Source organism: Streptopelia decaocto (genome assembly GCF_964273445.1).
Source record: "Streptopelia decaocto genome assembly, chromosome: 1".
Lineage (NCBI taxonomy): Eukaryota > Metazoa > Chordata > Aves > Columbiformes > Columbidae > Streptopelia > Streptopelia decaocto.
In genome coordinates, this window is record NC_138663.1 from 209,483,201 (window position 1) to 209,498,256 (window position 15,056).

Here is a 15,056-nt window from a genome sequence, read left to right on the forward strand (position 1 = left end):
CAACTTCTCTGTTAATACTCTGCTTTTTCATCAGGTGATCACATAATTTTTCAGTTTACCAAGTCTTCTGAGGTTTTAAGGACCAAAATTGCCCAGTCCCTTCATGTTTCAGGTCCAACATACCATCAGCTTTTACTGTCTCTCCCTAAAATATCACTTTGTGCACGTAGATACTTGTTCCCATCCCGCACAATGTTTTTTCTTGTGATTTGTGCAGTCTCACGGTGAGGGTCAGACAATTAAACCGAGGTAAAGCTGGCAAAAAAAACAAGTTAGTTCGAAACTTGTGTAAGTTCCTCAAATTCTACTCATTCCACTCACTACAGCTGCACCAGAAAAGCAGGACAGAGCAGGTAGAATTTTTTAATGCTGCAGTTTCTTGGTGGTTTAAACTGATCCAGAAACAACTCTCGACTTCGCCTGAGAAAACGGAGTGGCCAAGTTATTCACTGTTGGTTTGTCTAGCAGTCTGGTAGCATCAATAAATAAATCACAGCAGAGGTGGGGTGAGGGCAAGAAAAGGGAATAAGTCAAAATGAGAGAGAGAAGTGCACTGCTGTTACCATAAGGTCTAGACGGTTGGTAGAACCACAAGAAGGATAGTGACTACCTACAACAGCCTAAAGTATTCGTGGAATTTCATAATTATTTCTTCAAGGTCACATAATAAGTAAAACCAAGCACGGAGAGTTCTGACTCCTCTTCCATCTTCACCACTTTATTATTCTCTTCCAAGAATCTAATGACCTTGGGAAAAAAATAATAATTTAAATATATCCAAGCTAGATGAGAACACAGCCAAGTACAATTTTTCTATTTTTGCTACTGATCTACCACACTTACTAGCTCAGACTCCAAGTATGCATTTGTGAAGCTCAGGTCATTAATATTTGCAACAGCTACGCTTATTCTTTATCACATGAAGCTTATCGTTTTATTAGCAGCTGAGATGATCTAATGCTGGGAATAAGGGGGATGTTTGTTTTCTTTTTTGTCCCATATCTGCCTCCTCCCGCCCTCTCTCCCAGTTGCATTGTCTCCCCTCTTTAGCGCTGGATATTTCAACAAAACTATTCATGAATCCTTGCTCCCAGCAGGAACTCCATCACTTTCACAGAATCACAGAATGGACTGGGTTGGAAAAGACCTCAGAGATCATCAAGTCCAACCCTTGGTCCAACTCCAGTCCATTGACTAGATCATGGCACTAAGTGCCATGTCCAGTCTCAGTTTAAAAACCTCCAGGGCCAGTGAGTCCAGCACCTCCCTGGGCAGCCATTCCAATGCCTGACCACTCTCTCTGCAAAGAATTGCTTTCTAATCTCCAGCCTCAATTTCCCCTGGCAGAGTTGAAGCCCATGGCCCCTATTGCTGACTGCCTGGGAGAAGAGCCCAATCCCCACCTGGCTAGAACTGCCCTTCAGGTAGCTCTAGAGAGTGAGGAGCTCACCTCTAAGCCTCCTCTTCTCCAGACTAAACAAGCCCAGCTCCCTCAGCCTCTCCCTGTAGGTCTTGTGTTTGACACATTAAATCAATTTGCAAAGGTGTCAAAGGAGCAAGGCAGGCGGTTCAGTTTCTTCCAGTTACAGCCATCCAAGATGTCATATAGTCCCCTCTCTGAAAGGAAAATGAAGCTGAAAACTCTTCAAGATAAAAGAATCACAGCAGTCCTACTGCATAAGCAAGTTCCAGAGATTCTGTTGGAATAGTCTTATTTGTAAAGAACTTAGTAAATCTGAATACCTTTCCCAAAATGAAGTTTAAGTTAAATGGTCCAGGAAGAGATTTTCATAAATCTGTGGCTGGATTGGAAAAAGATTTTCTCTTTCCCCACCGCCCATACATTCCTAGTGACATCCAGTATAAGTAATGTACATTATGCCCAAAGCATCATATGGGTTCAAAAGAGAGTTTCTGATTCAACAAAGAATGAGTAAAAAGGATGGAGGGAAGGAAAAAGTGTAACCAGTGTAAGAAGAGTGGGAAACCATCTCACACAATCAAAGCTGAAATTTACAGAAAATACTTAAAAAGCCCAAAGTTGCCCAAAGCAAATCAGAGTTCTTACAGAGGCCTGATTCCCTGAAAAGAAATATTTTTTCTCCAGAAGATTTATTGTAGGTGACTTTCAACACCGATCACAATTTCAGCACCAATTCTCCTTACACAGCCTTTAATGAAGCATCCTACCTATCAGTTTTTAATATAAACATCAAGATATAATCTTCATTTCTCGACACCTCCTCTGATTTTCTGCTCTCTTCTCGATTGTTTTGCAGGAAAATACTCCATAAATTCTTTTCAGGTCACGATCAGCTCTGACCTCTGTACAAGCTGGTACATATTCTGGTTTTACCTGGATGCCACATGAGTTTCCTGGCTTGTTTGTTTTATGACCCACAGGAGCTCTGGAAGAATTTCAGCAAAATCCTTCCAACTATTTTAGCATTAAAGCACGGCGCAAAGATTAGTTAGCAACACAAACATTACTACAGCAAATGGAGCTGATTCCAAGTTAACAGACCTCAGCTTGCGAGGTCAGCTATGCGGGTCTCTGAATATTTGTAATAATTAAGTCACAGGAAAACACAAAGCTCTGTGTTTTGTAGCTGACAGCAATCAGGTTGAATATTTTTTAGAGAGCAGTGTAGGGGAAAGGGACCTGGGGGTCCTAGTAGACAGCAGGATGACCATGAGCCAGCACTGGGCCCTTGTGGCCAGGAAGCCAATGGTACCTGGGGTGGATTAGAAGAAGGGTGGTCAGTAGGTCAGAGAGGTTCTCCTGCCCCTCTACTCTGCCCTGGGGAGACCACACCTGGAATATTGTGTCCAGTTGTGGCCCCTCAGTTCCAGAAGGACACGGAACTGCTGGAGAGAGTCCACTGCAGGGCAACAAAGATGCTGAAGGGAGTGGAGCATCTCCCGTGTGAGGAAAGGCTGAGGGAGCTGGGGCTCTGGAGCTTGGAGAAGAGGAGACTGAGGGGTGACCTCATTAATGCTTACAGATATATAAAGGTGGAGTGTCAGGAGGATGGAGCCAGGCTCTTCTCAGTGACAACCAATGGTTGGACAAGAGGTAATGAGTACAAACTGGAATACAGGAGGTTCCACTTAAATTGGAGAAGAAACTTCTTCTCAGTGAGGGTGTCAGAGCCTGGCCCAGGCTGCCCAGGGTGGTTGTGGAGTCTCCTTCTGTGCAGACATTCCAACCCGCCTGGACACCTTCCTGTGTAACCTCATCTGGGTGTTCCTGCTCCATGGGGGGATTGCACTGGATGAGCTTTCCAGGTCCCTTCCAATCCCTGACATTCTGGGATTCTGTGATTTTTAATTTCATTAAAAAGCATAAAAGTTCTAAAAAAGAAAAATCTGTCAAAATATGGACTGTATTTGGCCAACATTTGTATTATTTATTATCATAGCTCTACACCTTGTTACTACAACTTCCCATTTCCTCAGATTTTCACTACTTGCTTTCGCCTGTTCGTACCAGTTTGACTGTTAAGTAGCAATCATATGATACGAGTTCTTGGAAGTCAGATGACAGACAAGAATTCGTACTTCAATTTTATGTAAGCTTTCAAGCTGCCTTGTTTTCCAGTTTAATACACTCCACTACAAAAAAAAAAAAAGGCTCATTACAGAAGGTTTGCGTCAAGTGCACAAAGCTTTTAACAGCAAAGGAATGTACAATGGGAAGTTCAGATGTTTTGTCACTTAAAGCCACAGGAAGGACAGGAAAATGCTTGTACTCCAATTTACACACTTGCTAGGAAGATTTTTTTTTTTAAGTTTTGTAATCAGTTTTTTCTCAGCTCAGCTTCTGACAGCTCAGAGTAAAGAGAATCACATGTGATTTCAGATCTACTTCAAAGCAAAGCAGAAGCATTTGATACGCAGTTTTGTAGGACATACCATAAGGAATTTATGTGAAGACAGCAAGACCATCAAAGCTACACAGCCACCATCAGTTCAATGAATTGCTTGTGGATCTCCTCATAATTTCGCCCCTCTTCATATCTCAATTTCCTTATGTCAAGGGATGGGATTTAACAGCAGTTCAGGAATTAATTTCCCTTTCTAAGGCTCAGCTGCTTTCTGGTACCAGTTCGAAGATGCACAGAAAGAATGTAACTGCATTTTTTTCCTGTGAAGATGCAACATAGATACATATAACACTTTATTTCCTCACGCTGCTAAAGATTTGATGCAAAGAATGAGACACATTGAATCTGTGCAGTGTGATTTACCCAGAATAAATGAGCACAAGAAAAGTCAAACATGGGCTTGAAGTTTTCACAGACGTGCAATTGTGGATTTTACTTTACAGTTCCTTAAATCAATGTACTTCCTTTCCATTACACTTATGAGCATCTGAAAGGCTTTTGAAAGGTTCACTTGAGACAGAAAACACCTGTGAAACCTTCACTTGAACACATTAAGGCTCAATACAGGTTTCCTAATCATCCATACTCCACCACAACTACCGCTGTATTGCATTGAGAGTTTCAACAAGGACAGTCAGCAAATGGATTATGTGGTCCAAAAGACATGGAGTCTTCCCTAATTCATACAGGGAGAAAGTGAGAGAGGAAAAACAAGGAGCATCCCTATATTTGACATGGCCCATGCAGAAGTATAAATATTCTCCAGCTACTGACTGCAAAAGAGTCTTTTCTTAGCTCAACCCAAAGCTAAATAATGCAATATGTGAAGTCCATGTTATATCTAACAAAGTATGTCAGTCCATGGCACAACCTGCTCCTTTAATGCTAATTAAAATGACAGCACTAGTATCAGAAAATAATTAAGATAGCTAATTGCATAATCACTGAAAAAAATTAAAGATAGATACATATGACTCTTAAAAGGTGGCGAAGTCCTTCGGTCTATCCTCCTTTGTATCCTTTCTTACTACCTACCCCACTAAACTCTTTCCTCATTAAACGACTGAATTTACACCAGGGAGCAACTCAGAACTCAAGTTTGACCTCAGAGTAATGATGTAAACAGCTGGTAACTGTTCAACAGGAGCAAGAAATCTCTTTATGCACAGAAGTACACCTACAGAAAATCTACACTGCTTTATTAGAGCTCAGAACCAATTAAACAGTCAAGATCAAAACTGATATTCAACACAAGCCCACAGTGTTCAAACTCTTCACTAATCTTCTGCATCCTCATCCTTCTTTCCACATCCAAAACTTGTGCTCACCTCTGCAGAAAGACTGAAAGAGCTCATTATTTAAAACATAATGTAGGGACAGGTACAGAAGACAGCAGTATTCAGTCTTAGGATACAAACAGCTGATTAGGCGCAACAGAACAAGTCTCAAAACATAGAATTTACTTAAAATGTAACATTAGCAGGATGGATTCAAAAGCAAAATCATAAGCCCATGCAGTGACTTAAGCAAACCAAGCTCTTTCTGTGCACGGTTTGAACAGCTGTGTTTGGTTATGGTCACTACCACACCAAGAGTGACAGATCAAGTGAGCTGGCAAACACCTGAACTCTGAAAACTAAAAACTGTCAGCACACCCTAAAACATTGTTCTAAACTGGGCTTAAGAAAATCTTACAAGCACTGACCACTTGCCAGACAAAGCTCCTCTTGCTAGGTGTTTATATAAGATACAAATAACAAGGAACTACATATACAGTCTGTCCATCTTTAACCAAGACCTTTAAGGCACAGCAGCTACAAACAGCATCTTTCCTTATTGATGTTTTCCTCCCAGTTCATCTAAATATTTACTCACTTGCAAGATGAAAGACCAAAACTGTAACTGCTTCTTCCATACAACATGCGAACTATGCCATGGGTAGAAAAGATCAGGGCACAAGTTCTACCCCCTTAATAATGCACTATAGCAGTTCAGAGAAGTCCCTTAAGCCTCTTAATGTCACCTTGGGCAAGAGAGGTTTAGTCCATATTAGCTGTGGGAATGACCTGGGAATACCAATTAAGCAATGGAAAACAGGATGATGCTAAGAAGGAAGGCCCAAAAAAGTAAACAGGTCCTTATGGAATAAAGCATCAACAAAAATCAAAGCAAAGGCACTTCTGACTTTAAAGAATCACTTGATTTTAAGCATGCACCAAGTTACACAAGCAAACAGCAGCCACAGATTAATAACCTGAAGCATATGAATGTTTATCATGTTACTGGATGATAATTCAAGGGCAGAGCAGCATCTCTTCATTAACAAGGAATGAGTCCTTAAGTTACCAGCTACCAAGACCTTTCCTTCACTCAATTAAGAGTATTCCCGAACCCTCCACACATCTCTTGAATAAAGCACCAAAACTGATTTATTAGAGCTTTCTGACAGAACAGTCTCTAACTTATCAACAGATCATCCAGTCTGTGAATCACACTTGCATTCCTTGGAAAAAAAGTACACACTGCAGAGAGAAAATAATCTAGCACCACATTAACATTCAACCTTCTGGGCTACAATTATGGTTTGACAGTAACTTTAACAACAGTTTCCTACTAATTATCTCTAATAAGCATTATACATGGATACAGCTGGACGTGGATACAAATGTGTTAGGAACACTAGGTCCACATTCACATTGTGGTGCTTGACTGGAGCGGCACTTCCCTCCCCACTTGGCCTTTAAAGATAGCACACGTCAAGGAGAAGTGAAAGCAATATTCAAATATGACACTTTCCATCCGCTATTCTCATTTCCCCCAGCATTTTCAGTAGGAAAGGGGAAGTAAAATACTTAAGAATCACTCTTTGTTTTCATATTACTCAGTGGAATGTAAAACAATAGCTACATAAAACTACTTTAAGCTCTTTTCACACTGTTTTAGCTGAAAAACTAGAACACACATACCCGTGCAGCAGCTTTCTTCACTTCTCCCACACACAAGACCTCTCAAACTCATTTGCAAGCACATTTTCAGTCACCTATTTCTGTCATATTACCCAAGTTGGTGCACACATCTTTAAAGAAAGTAACTATGAAATTTTAACCTTGTTCTAATTCACCCATATTCTTCTCATCTTGCTTCACCTCTACTCACTCAGATCACCTCAAGTATCTAAGGTACTGGATTATACTGGATTGTCACTTTCAACTCCTGAAAATATGTTTTTATTTATTATTGGAATTCAGAAGTACCTGCAATCCAAAAGTACTTTTTCTTTCCTTCCTGGAAAGGTCTTTCCAGAAGTACTTTCAAAAGAAAAAACATCTTTTGCTTTGAAGTTCACTCGTGACTTCCATTCCTTTCCATCCTGGGTTCAAACAGTGCAGCAATGCAAGTTTCTGAAGCACGTACATTAAAGCTCGTGTCATTACTAAAACCCCAGATGCTCAAAGACTGTCAGACATTTAGTATATATTATTTCTTTAAATGTAGCTCAGTGGAACAATTTCTTACACAAGAAATTTTACAGAATGGACAGAATCTTCAATGCTATGGTCCTCAATGAGATATTTGGATCTTGCCATCAACTTCCCACTTATTTATAGGAACAAAAATGGAATAAGAGTATAAACCTGAAAAGGACCTTCACGGTCTTTGAATTAAATATCTTTATTACATTCCACCAGTTCATGGAAGGTAAACCTTACAGAGTGGATTCATGTTCAAAGTTGATTTGGGGGCTTTTCTTCCTACCACTTACGGGTCTGCTCCAGAACTTTGTTTGGTTGATAGAAGCTTTTTCAGTTCATAAATAAGATTTTCATCTTCAGTCTTCAAAACGAAAGACCTTTCCCTGCCAAAGAGGTTTAGGATGAGGATAACCTGCTGTTTGAACAGTAGTAGGATGGGAGAAAACATATCCTGGCCACATAATAGTTTTATGTGGCTAATGGAAATGCCAACGTGTATTTCATAAAACCAACATGCATCTAGTCTGACAAGTCTGTAGCAGCGCTGAGTACAACCAAATGTCATGTTCTGCAGTTTGTTGAAGTTCAGAGTACAAAGAAACCTCACATGGTCCATCATGGAACCAGTTCAGGCCCCTTGACCTTATCATCCTAAAACTCTCTCCCACACTATGGAGCTAAACTGCTCCTAGGGTTCAACTAGTACAGAAGCCACACAAGCCACCTTTTCTAAGTTTTGCTCCTAAAAATCCATCAAACTCCAACTGGTTCTTTGTGAATCCCAGCCTGCAAGTGAACAGAGGTTACAGTGTCCTTGGGAAGTCTCACTGCTTGCTCCACCCTAAACACAAATTCTGAAGTTTGTGGCTGAAAGGTCACTGCTGCTCCTTTCCACAGAAACTTCCACCATCTGACAAGAGATGAGCTGAAAGATATAGAAGATATTGGGTCACGTGGACTTTGGTCTAGCATGGCTATACAGGATGGAACAAGTTACTCCTGCCCTTCTTACCACCGCGGCCATATTCACCAAAGCACATCTCACTCCCTCCCACATAACACATCCACGGTCTTTGAGCAGCTCATCTTGGAAACCCACATTGGACACAACTACATGGGGCATATTGAAACACGACTGACCAACACTGAACTGGAACTAAATCCTCTCACGGAAAAGAACTAACTCAGTTTACATCTCATAATGTACCCCCTAGTATCTATAATACCTAGCTTTTTTTCTCCCCATTGCCCAACATATCTCCAGTGAACAGAAAATCACTTACATCAAAGCATCAATAACAGAGGTCCAAGAGTTGAAGGGTTTCCTGGGGAAAAAAGCAGATATCGGTGGAGGTGATCTACAGTGCCATTATAGAACGGCCTAATGTACAGTATAAACATCACCTACCATTTTTTGTCTATAATTCCTGTATCAAAAATAGCATGATCAGCAGGACAAGGGCAGTGATCCTTTCCCTGTACTCTGCATTGGGGAGGCCACACCTGGAGTATTGTGTTCAGTTCTGGGCCCCTCAGCTCAGGAAAGAGATTGAAGTGCTGGAGCGGGTCCAGAGAAGAGCAACAAGACTGGGGAAGGGACTGGAACACAAGCCCTATGGGGAGAGGCTGAGGGAGCTGGGCTTGTTTAGTCTGGAGAAGAGGAGGCTTAGAGGTGAGCTCAGCACTCTCTAGAACTACCTGAAGGGCAGTTCTAGCCAGGGGGGGATTGGTCTCTTCTCCCAGGCAGTCAGCAATAGGACAAGGGGGCATGGGCTTCAACTCTGCCAGGGGAAATTTAGGCTGGAGATCAGAAAGCAATTCTGTGCAGAGAGAGTGGTCAGGCATTGGAATGGCTGCCCAGGGAGGTGCTGCACTCACCGGCCCTGGAGGTTTTTAAACTGAGATTGGCCATGGCACTTAGTGCCATGATCTAGTCAATGGACTGGAGTTGGACCAAGGGTTGGACTGGATGATCTCTGAGGTCTTTTCCAACCCAGTCCATTCTGCGATTCTGTAATTTGGAAGTAATAGATGATCTTCAATCAAGCCAGTGGAAATCAGCAACACAAACAGACCAAACTTTCTAGCTTACAGTCAGTAGGTAGTGGTGGTAGAGATGCAACCAGCTGATGAGCATTTTCCCTGCAGTTGGTGTACAGTCAAACCACTCCCAAGGGGCTGCTGAAATGACGTTTTAAAATCAGTCAAGTCACTGAAGTGCTAATACACTTACAACTTTATACTCACCTACTACACTGGCATCCACATTGGGGTTTGTTTGCTTTTCTTCTGTCATTTATCTTTATCACAATTAAGTGACGGGGACATTTTAATCATTTTCTAAAATGGTTCTAGCCATTATTTCTGAGGGATCCTCCTCTGCTTCACCCAAAACCAAACGCAATTACACCTATAGATTATTCGTGTCATGCAGACAAGGGGGATTGGACACGCTTAAACCACAGACTGACTGAAAATCATTCATTTAAGAAAAAACAATGTATGGGCTCTTTTTCTTCCTTACAACTCCTTATTCACGCACTACAGCCTGTGCTGTACAGTACAGCTGTTTGTACTGCGGTTCAAGTTGAAGCTTCAAACACTGCCTCACAGTTCATCAAAAGCTTCTATCTCATGGTGGAATTGATAGTAAAAGTTCCTCAATTTCAGCATGAAGGAAAAGTTTGCTGGAGGCGCTGTTTTTGGAGCCCACAAAGATGTGCTTTTCTGCCTCTAGAGAAGCACACATGACAATCAGCACAAGAACATTGAAAAGATCATTTGACTGCAGCATAACTGGCTCTGTCTGTTAAGATGGTATTTTTTTGCCCCACCTCTTTCATTTGGAATATGAGAGTCTGAAAGGTTTGGCTTCCCCAACCCCTCCCCGCCCCATGGCTTTGAACTGCTTATGATGATGGGACTGAGAAGTTTTGAGCATTTAGAAATCAGTAAGTATTCATGACACTCCTGGATTTCTTGCCTCAAGCAACTAGAAAGAGATAATGCTAAAGAATATCTGCTTTTAAAGTGTAATTATTTCACAACACATTTTTAGTTCTGTTAGACTTGCTCTTCCAGCAAAAGAAAATGACGGTCTGACACGATTACTTAGAGATACAAATTGGAATTTTATGCTTAACCAGATGCATTTATCTACAGCCATATCCTCTGTTTCTCCCACTTAAAAGGCAGAATATGACAGCAAAAGGCATTCTTAGGCCAGGTCATCCTGTCACCAACAAGCAAGTTAAAGAATAGGTTAGTCAGCCTGACACAAGTGTTGTCACAGTGGCAAAAGGTTTCGGACATGACTTTCCACTCCTGCAAATGTGTCAGTAGCAGGAACTTTGTCTTCTAGTCAATACGAATTTCACTGGAACAATTAAATCTAGACTAAACCCACATTACAGTCATTAAAAAGTCACTTCAGTCATTAAAAGCACCCAGCTTAAGTTCACATTTGTGAATTTGGTCTTTAGGGAGGTTTATAGCTGTGACTAAGACCATCTTACTCTTGTCCTTATAGTTAAAAAATGCAGCATTGGTTGTTCTAGAGAAAACTGCCTACTAAAACAAATCACTGAGCTGATTTCTGTGCTGGCAGGTAGTAAATAATTACCTTGCATTATGTAGCACCACACTCAGATCAGCCAGATTTTTTGCATTACAGAAGTGGTACAATAGACTGGAATGACTTTTCGTTCTTTTTCATGATTCTGCAGTAAAATATCCCCAAGATGATCAGCCCCTTCAAGGTAAAGTATCTTGTAATTCAGTAACAGACATTTAAGCTCAGATAAAACAGTGAAAGAGGATGATTTTTTATCACTCTCTGACTGCAGTTACAGAGCTTCTTGATTTGATTACATGCCCTGACACAGCACACAGATACCTCAGCACGTGGTCCTTATATTTGCAGAGCACACAACAAAACAATACCTCAGACTTTGTCCAAGACTTACATTTGCTACAATTAATATTTCTTCAGTGCCCACCCTAGGGAACTTAAACTAAATATTTACTTGACTGGAACACAAACCGATGATTCAGTTTCTGTTCCTCAAAACTCCTACAAAAGTGTCTGCTCCTAGAAAAAATGACTGTGTTTTGGTGTCACTTTCACAAATGAAGTCCAATGACTAATAACTAAGGCTTCTCCCTGCAGCATTCACTTGGTTCTTGCATAAGCCTGGGAAAGAATAAAACCAAAAATTCAGCAGGGAGAAGGCCTTACTTGATCTCCGCAACAATCCGCTGCTCCCTGTAAAGTTCACTCACAGTAGTGCTCGTGTTTATGTTCATTAACATAGAACAGGCCCACATTTTACAGTAAGTACTTGCTGTCAGATTAGGGTCAATACTTGCACAGCTCTGGTGGCCAAGAGCCGTCTCCATTCCCTCCCTTTGCCCCTAAGAGGACATCTGGTAAATCATGTTTATCCAAGGAGCAGTTATCTCTCCATTTCAAGTTGGCATCTATTGATTTTTCTCTAGGAACTACTCATTTTCACATCTGGAAGCACGTAGCTCAACTCTGATCACTTGTCTACTTCTTAATAACATTGACGGCACCGAAGTAATGAACTAAAACTTCACATGCAGATTCAGATCTCAGAGAATTTCTACGGAAAAGCATGCCTGTGCTAAGTAATTATTCACTCCACTCCCTCACACTGCTTAAGCTGACTAGACCCATAAAATAAAAGGCACTGCATGCAAGAGGGGAAAGGGCACAGACTTAGTTTGATACGGATTGCTAAACCCTCCAGCACAGCCTAGACTTCCTTACTTAACCTCGCTTCTAATGCTCTCCAAAATTAAAACACGGGACGGTTGCCCAGTAAACCAAAAGCCAACTACCAGCAAACAGGAAAAACAGAGTTAGCCGAAGGAAGGATGTGATGGGGAGGGAACATTTCAGTGCTGTTCGGAACTCACCGGTAGGTTTTATCCTCCACCCCAATTCAGCAGGAGAGCAGAGGGCACCCCAGCTGTTCCCACCTCATCAGCTACCCAAGGTTAAAGCTGATTTATCTGGGTGTTATCTGTGCTGCAACTCTCAGCTGCAGTTTGCATCCAGCATCTCCGTGGGCACAGGAGCAGCCTCTTGGGGAGAGGGAACCCCCCCCTTGACTCTCCAGTGCTGGCACAAAAGGGGCACAGTCCCCTGTCCCCATGGAAAAGGGTCCTCACCCTCTCATCTTCCTACCAGCTCAAGAAAAGGGGGCTAAAACTCCCTTCCTCAGGGACCCCACTTCCATCAGCTTGGGGACTCTGCCTCGGGCAACCCCGTATATCAGAGAACCCCCCCACTGCACTTTAGAGGGCACTTCACCACCTCTGCACCTTCAGGGGGGGGGCAAACCTTGTGGAGCACCCCCCTTCACCTCAGGGGATGCACACATCTCAGAGCACCTCCACATCTCAGTGAGCACCCCTTTCATGTTGGCGCAACCTATACCTCAGTGTGCTCCCCACCTTCACCGCAGGGGACCCCCACATCTCAGCACACCTCCACATCCCAGGTAGCACGCCACTTTTACCTCAGGGGACCCCACACCTCAGTGAGCACCCCCTTTATACCTCAGAGCACCCCCACACCTCAGTGAGCACCCCCCTTTCACCTCAGGGAACCGCACGTCTCAGGATGCACCCCCCCTTTACCTCAGGGGACCCCACACCTCAGTGAGCACCCCCTTTATACCTCAGAGCACCCCCACACCTCAGTGAGCACCCCCCTTTCACCTCAGGGAACCGCACGTCTCAGGATGCACCCCCCCTTTACCTCAGGGGACCCCACATCTCAGTGAGCACCCCACATCTCAGTGAGCACCCCCCTTTCCACTCAGGGCACCCCAGACCTCAGTATCCACGCCCTCCTTCACCTCAGGGGATCCCCACGTCCCAGGGCACCTCCATATCTCAGCGAGCACCCCCCTTCATGTTGGGGCAACCTATACCTCAATGTGCTCCCCACCTTCATCGCAGGGGACCCCCACATCTCAGCACACCTCCACATCCCAGGTAGCACGCCACTTTTACCTCAGGAAACCCCACACCTCAGTGAGCACCCCCCTTTCACCTCAGGGGAACCCACATCTCAGGATGCACCCCACATCTCAGTGAGCACCCCCCTTTCACCTCAGGGGAACCCACATCTCAGGATGCACCCCACATCTCAGTGAGCACCCCCCTTTCACCTCAGGGCACCCCAGACCTCAATATCCACCCCCTCCTTCACCTCAGGGGATCCCCACGTCTCAGGGCACCTCCACATCCCAGGTAGCACCCCCCTTTTTACCTCAGGGGACCCCACATCTCAGTGAGCACCTCCACATCTCAGTGAGCACCCCTCTTTCACCTCAGGACACCCCCAAATCGCAGTGAGCAACGCCCTTCACCTCAGGGGACCGTCCAGACCAGGGAGCAACCCCCTTCACTTCACAGGGGACCTCATACCTCAGTGAGCACCCTCACATCTCAGTGAGCAACCCCCCTTCACCTCAGGGCACCCTCCCCTCAAGGAGGGCCCCTACACCTCAGGGAGCACCCCCTCCCCCAGCTGAGGCCGCCTCCGGCCCGACCCTCCCCCGCGGTCCCGCCGTACCTGCTGCGAGGGCAGCTCCACATGCAAGGCCCGGGTGGCGGAGCCCGGGGGTAAAGCGGCGGGGCCGGCGACCGAGCTCATCCTCACGGTAGGGCAACGGCCGGGCAGCGGCTGCAGCGCATGAGCCCCGCGGGCCGCTCCCCCCCTGCCGCCGGGCACCCAGGGGTTAATGGCGGCAGCAGCACCGGCCCGGGCCGCTCGCTACGGAGCCATATTACCGCAGTGCTGGGGGGCGGCCGGCGCGGGGCGGGAGGGAAGCAGTGTTGCGCTCGCTCATTGGTTGCTGCTGCGCAGAGGCGGGAGCGCGGCTGCGCCCTTGAGAGGCGACTGGGTGAAAGCAACGCCAATCAACGCTCCTCTCCGCGGCCTCTGTCAAACAGTCGGGACAGGAGCGGGCGCCGATTGGAGCGTCGACTTCCGGAAGGAGGGACAGCAGCCGAAGGAGCGGCAGGTGATTGGAACAAGGCGGGTTTGATTGACGTCTCTCGTCTACAGTCACGTGTTGGGGGGGGAAGCTGTTTTTATCACGTGGTGGGACGAAAATATTTTGCTGGGCGGGTGTGCGGGGGGGACAGGGGGCGGGTGTCGCCATGGCAACGGGAACGGCCTGGGACCACGCTGCCCACATCGTGTCACCTGCCCCACATGACACCAGCCAGCCCCACATCATGTAACCTGCCCCACACCAACCTGCCCCATATCATGTCACCTGCCCCACATCGTGTCACCTGCCCCACACCACACCAACCTATCCCACAGCATGTCACCTGTCCCACAGCATGTCACCTGCCCCACACCAACCTGCCCAATGTCACCCCAATCTGCCCCACACCACACCAACCTGCCCTACAGTGTGTCACCTGCCCCACACCACACCAACCTACCCCACAGCATGTCACCTGCCCCACATCATGCCACCTGCCCCACATCATGTCATCTGCCCCACAGTATGTCACCTGCCCCACACCAACCTGCCCCATGTCACCCCAACCTGCCCCACACCACAACAACCGACCCCACATCATGTCACCTGCCCCACATCATGTCATCTGCCCCACACTATGTCACCTGCCCCACACCAACCTG

The 15,056-nt window shown here is 45.1% G+C and overlaps 1 protein-coding gene across 1 annotated transcript in view; it reads right to left on the reverse strand.

The window, feature by feature from the left end:
- Nucleotides 1-14,201, reverse strand: part of UVRAG (UV radiation resistance associated) — a 113,334-nt gene extending 99,133 nt beyond the window's left edge. The window contains exon 1 of the mRNA XM_082043722.1: nt 13,971-14,201. Coding sequence (XP_081899848.1) covers nt 13,971-14,051 — 81 coding nt within the window. The 5' untranslated portion in view covers nt 14,052-14,201. The remainder of the gene's footprint in view (nt 1-13,970) is intronic.
- Nucleotides 14,202-15,056: the final 855 nt, after the last annotated feature.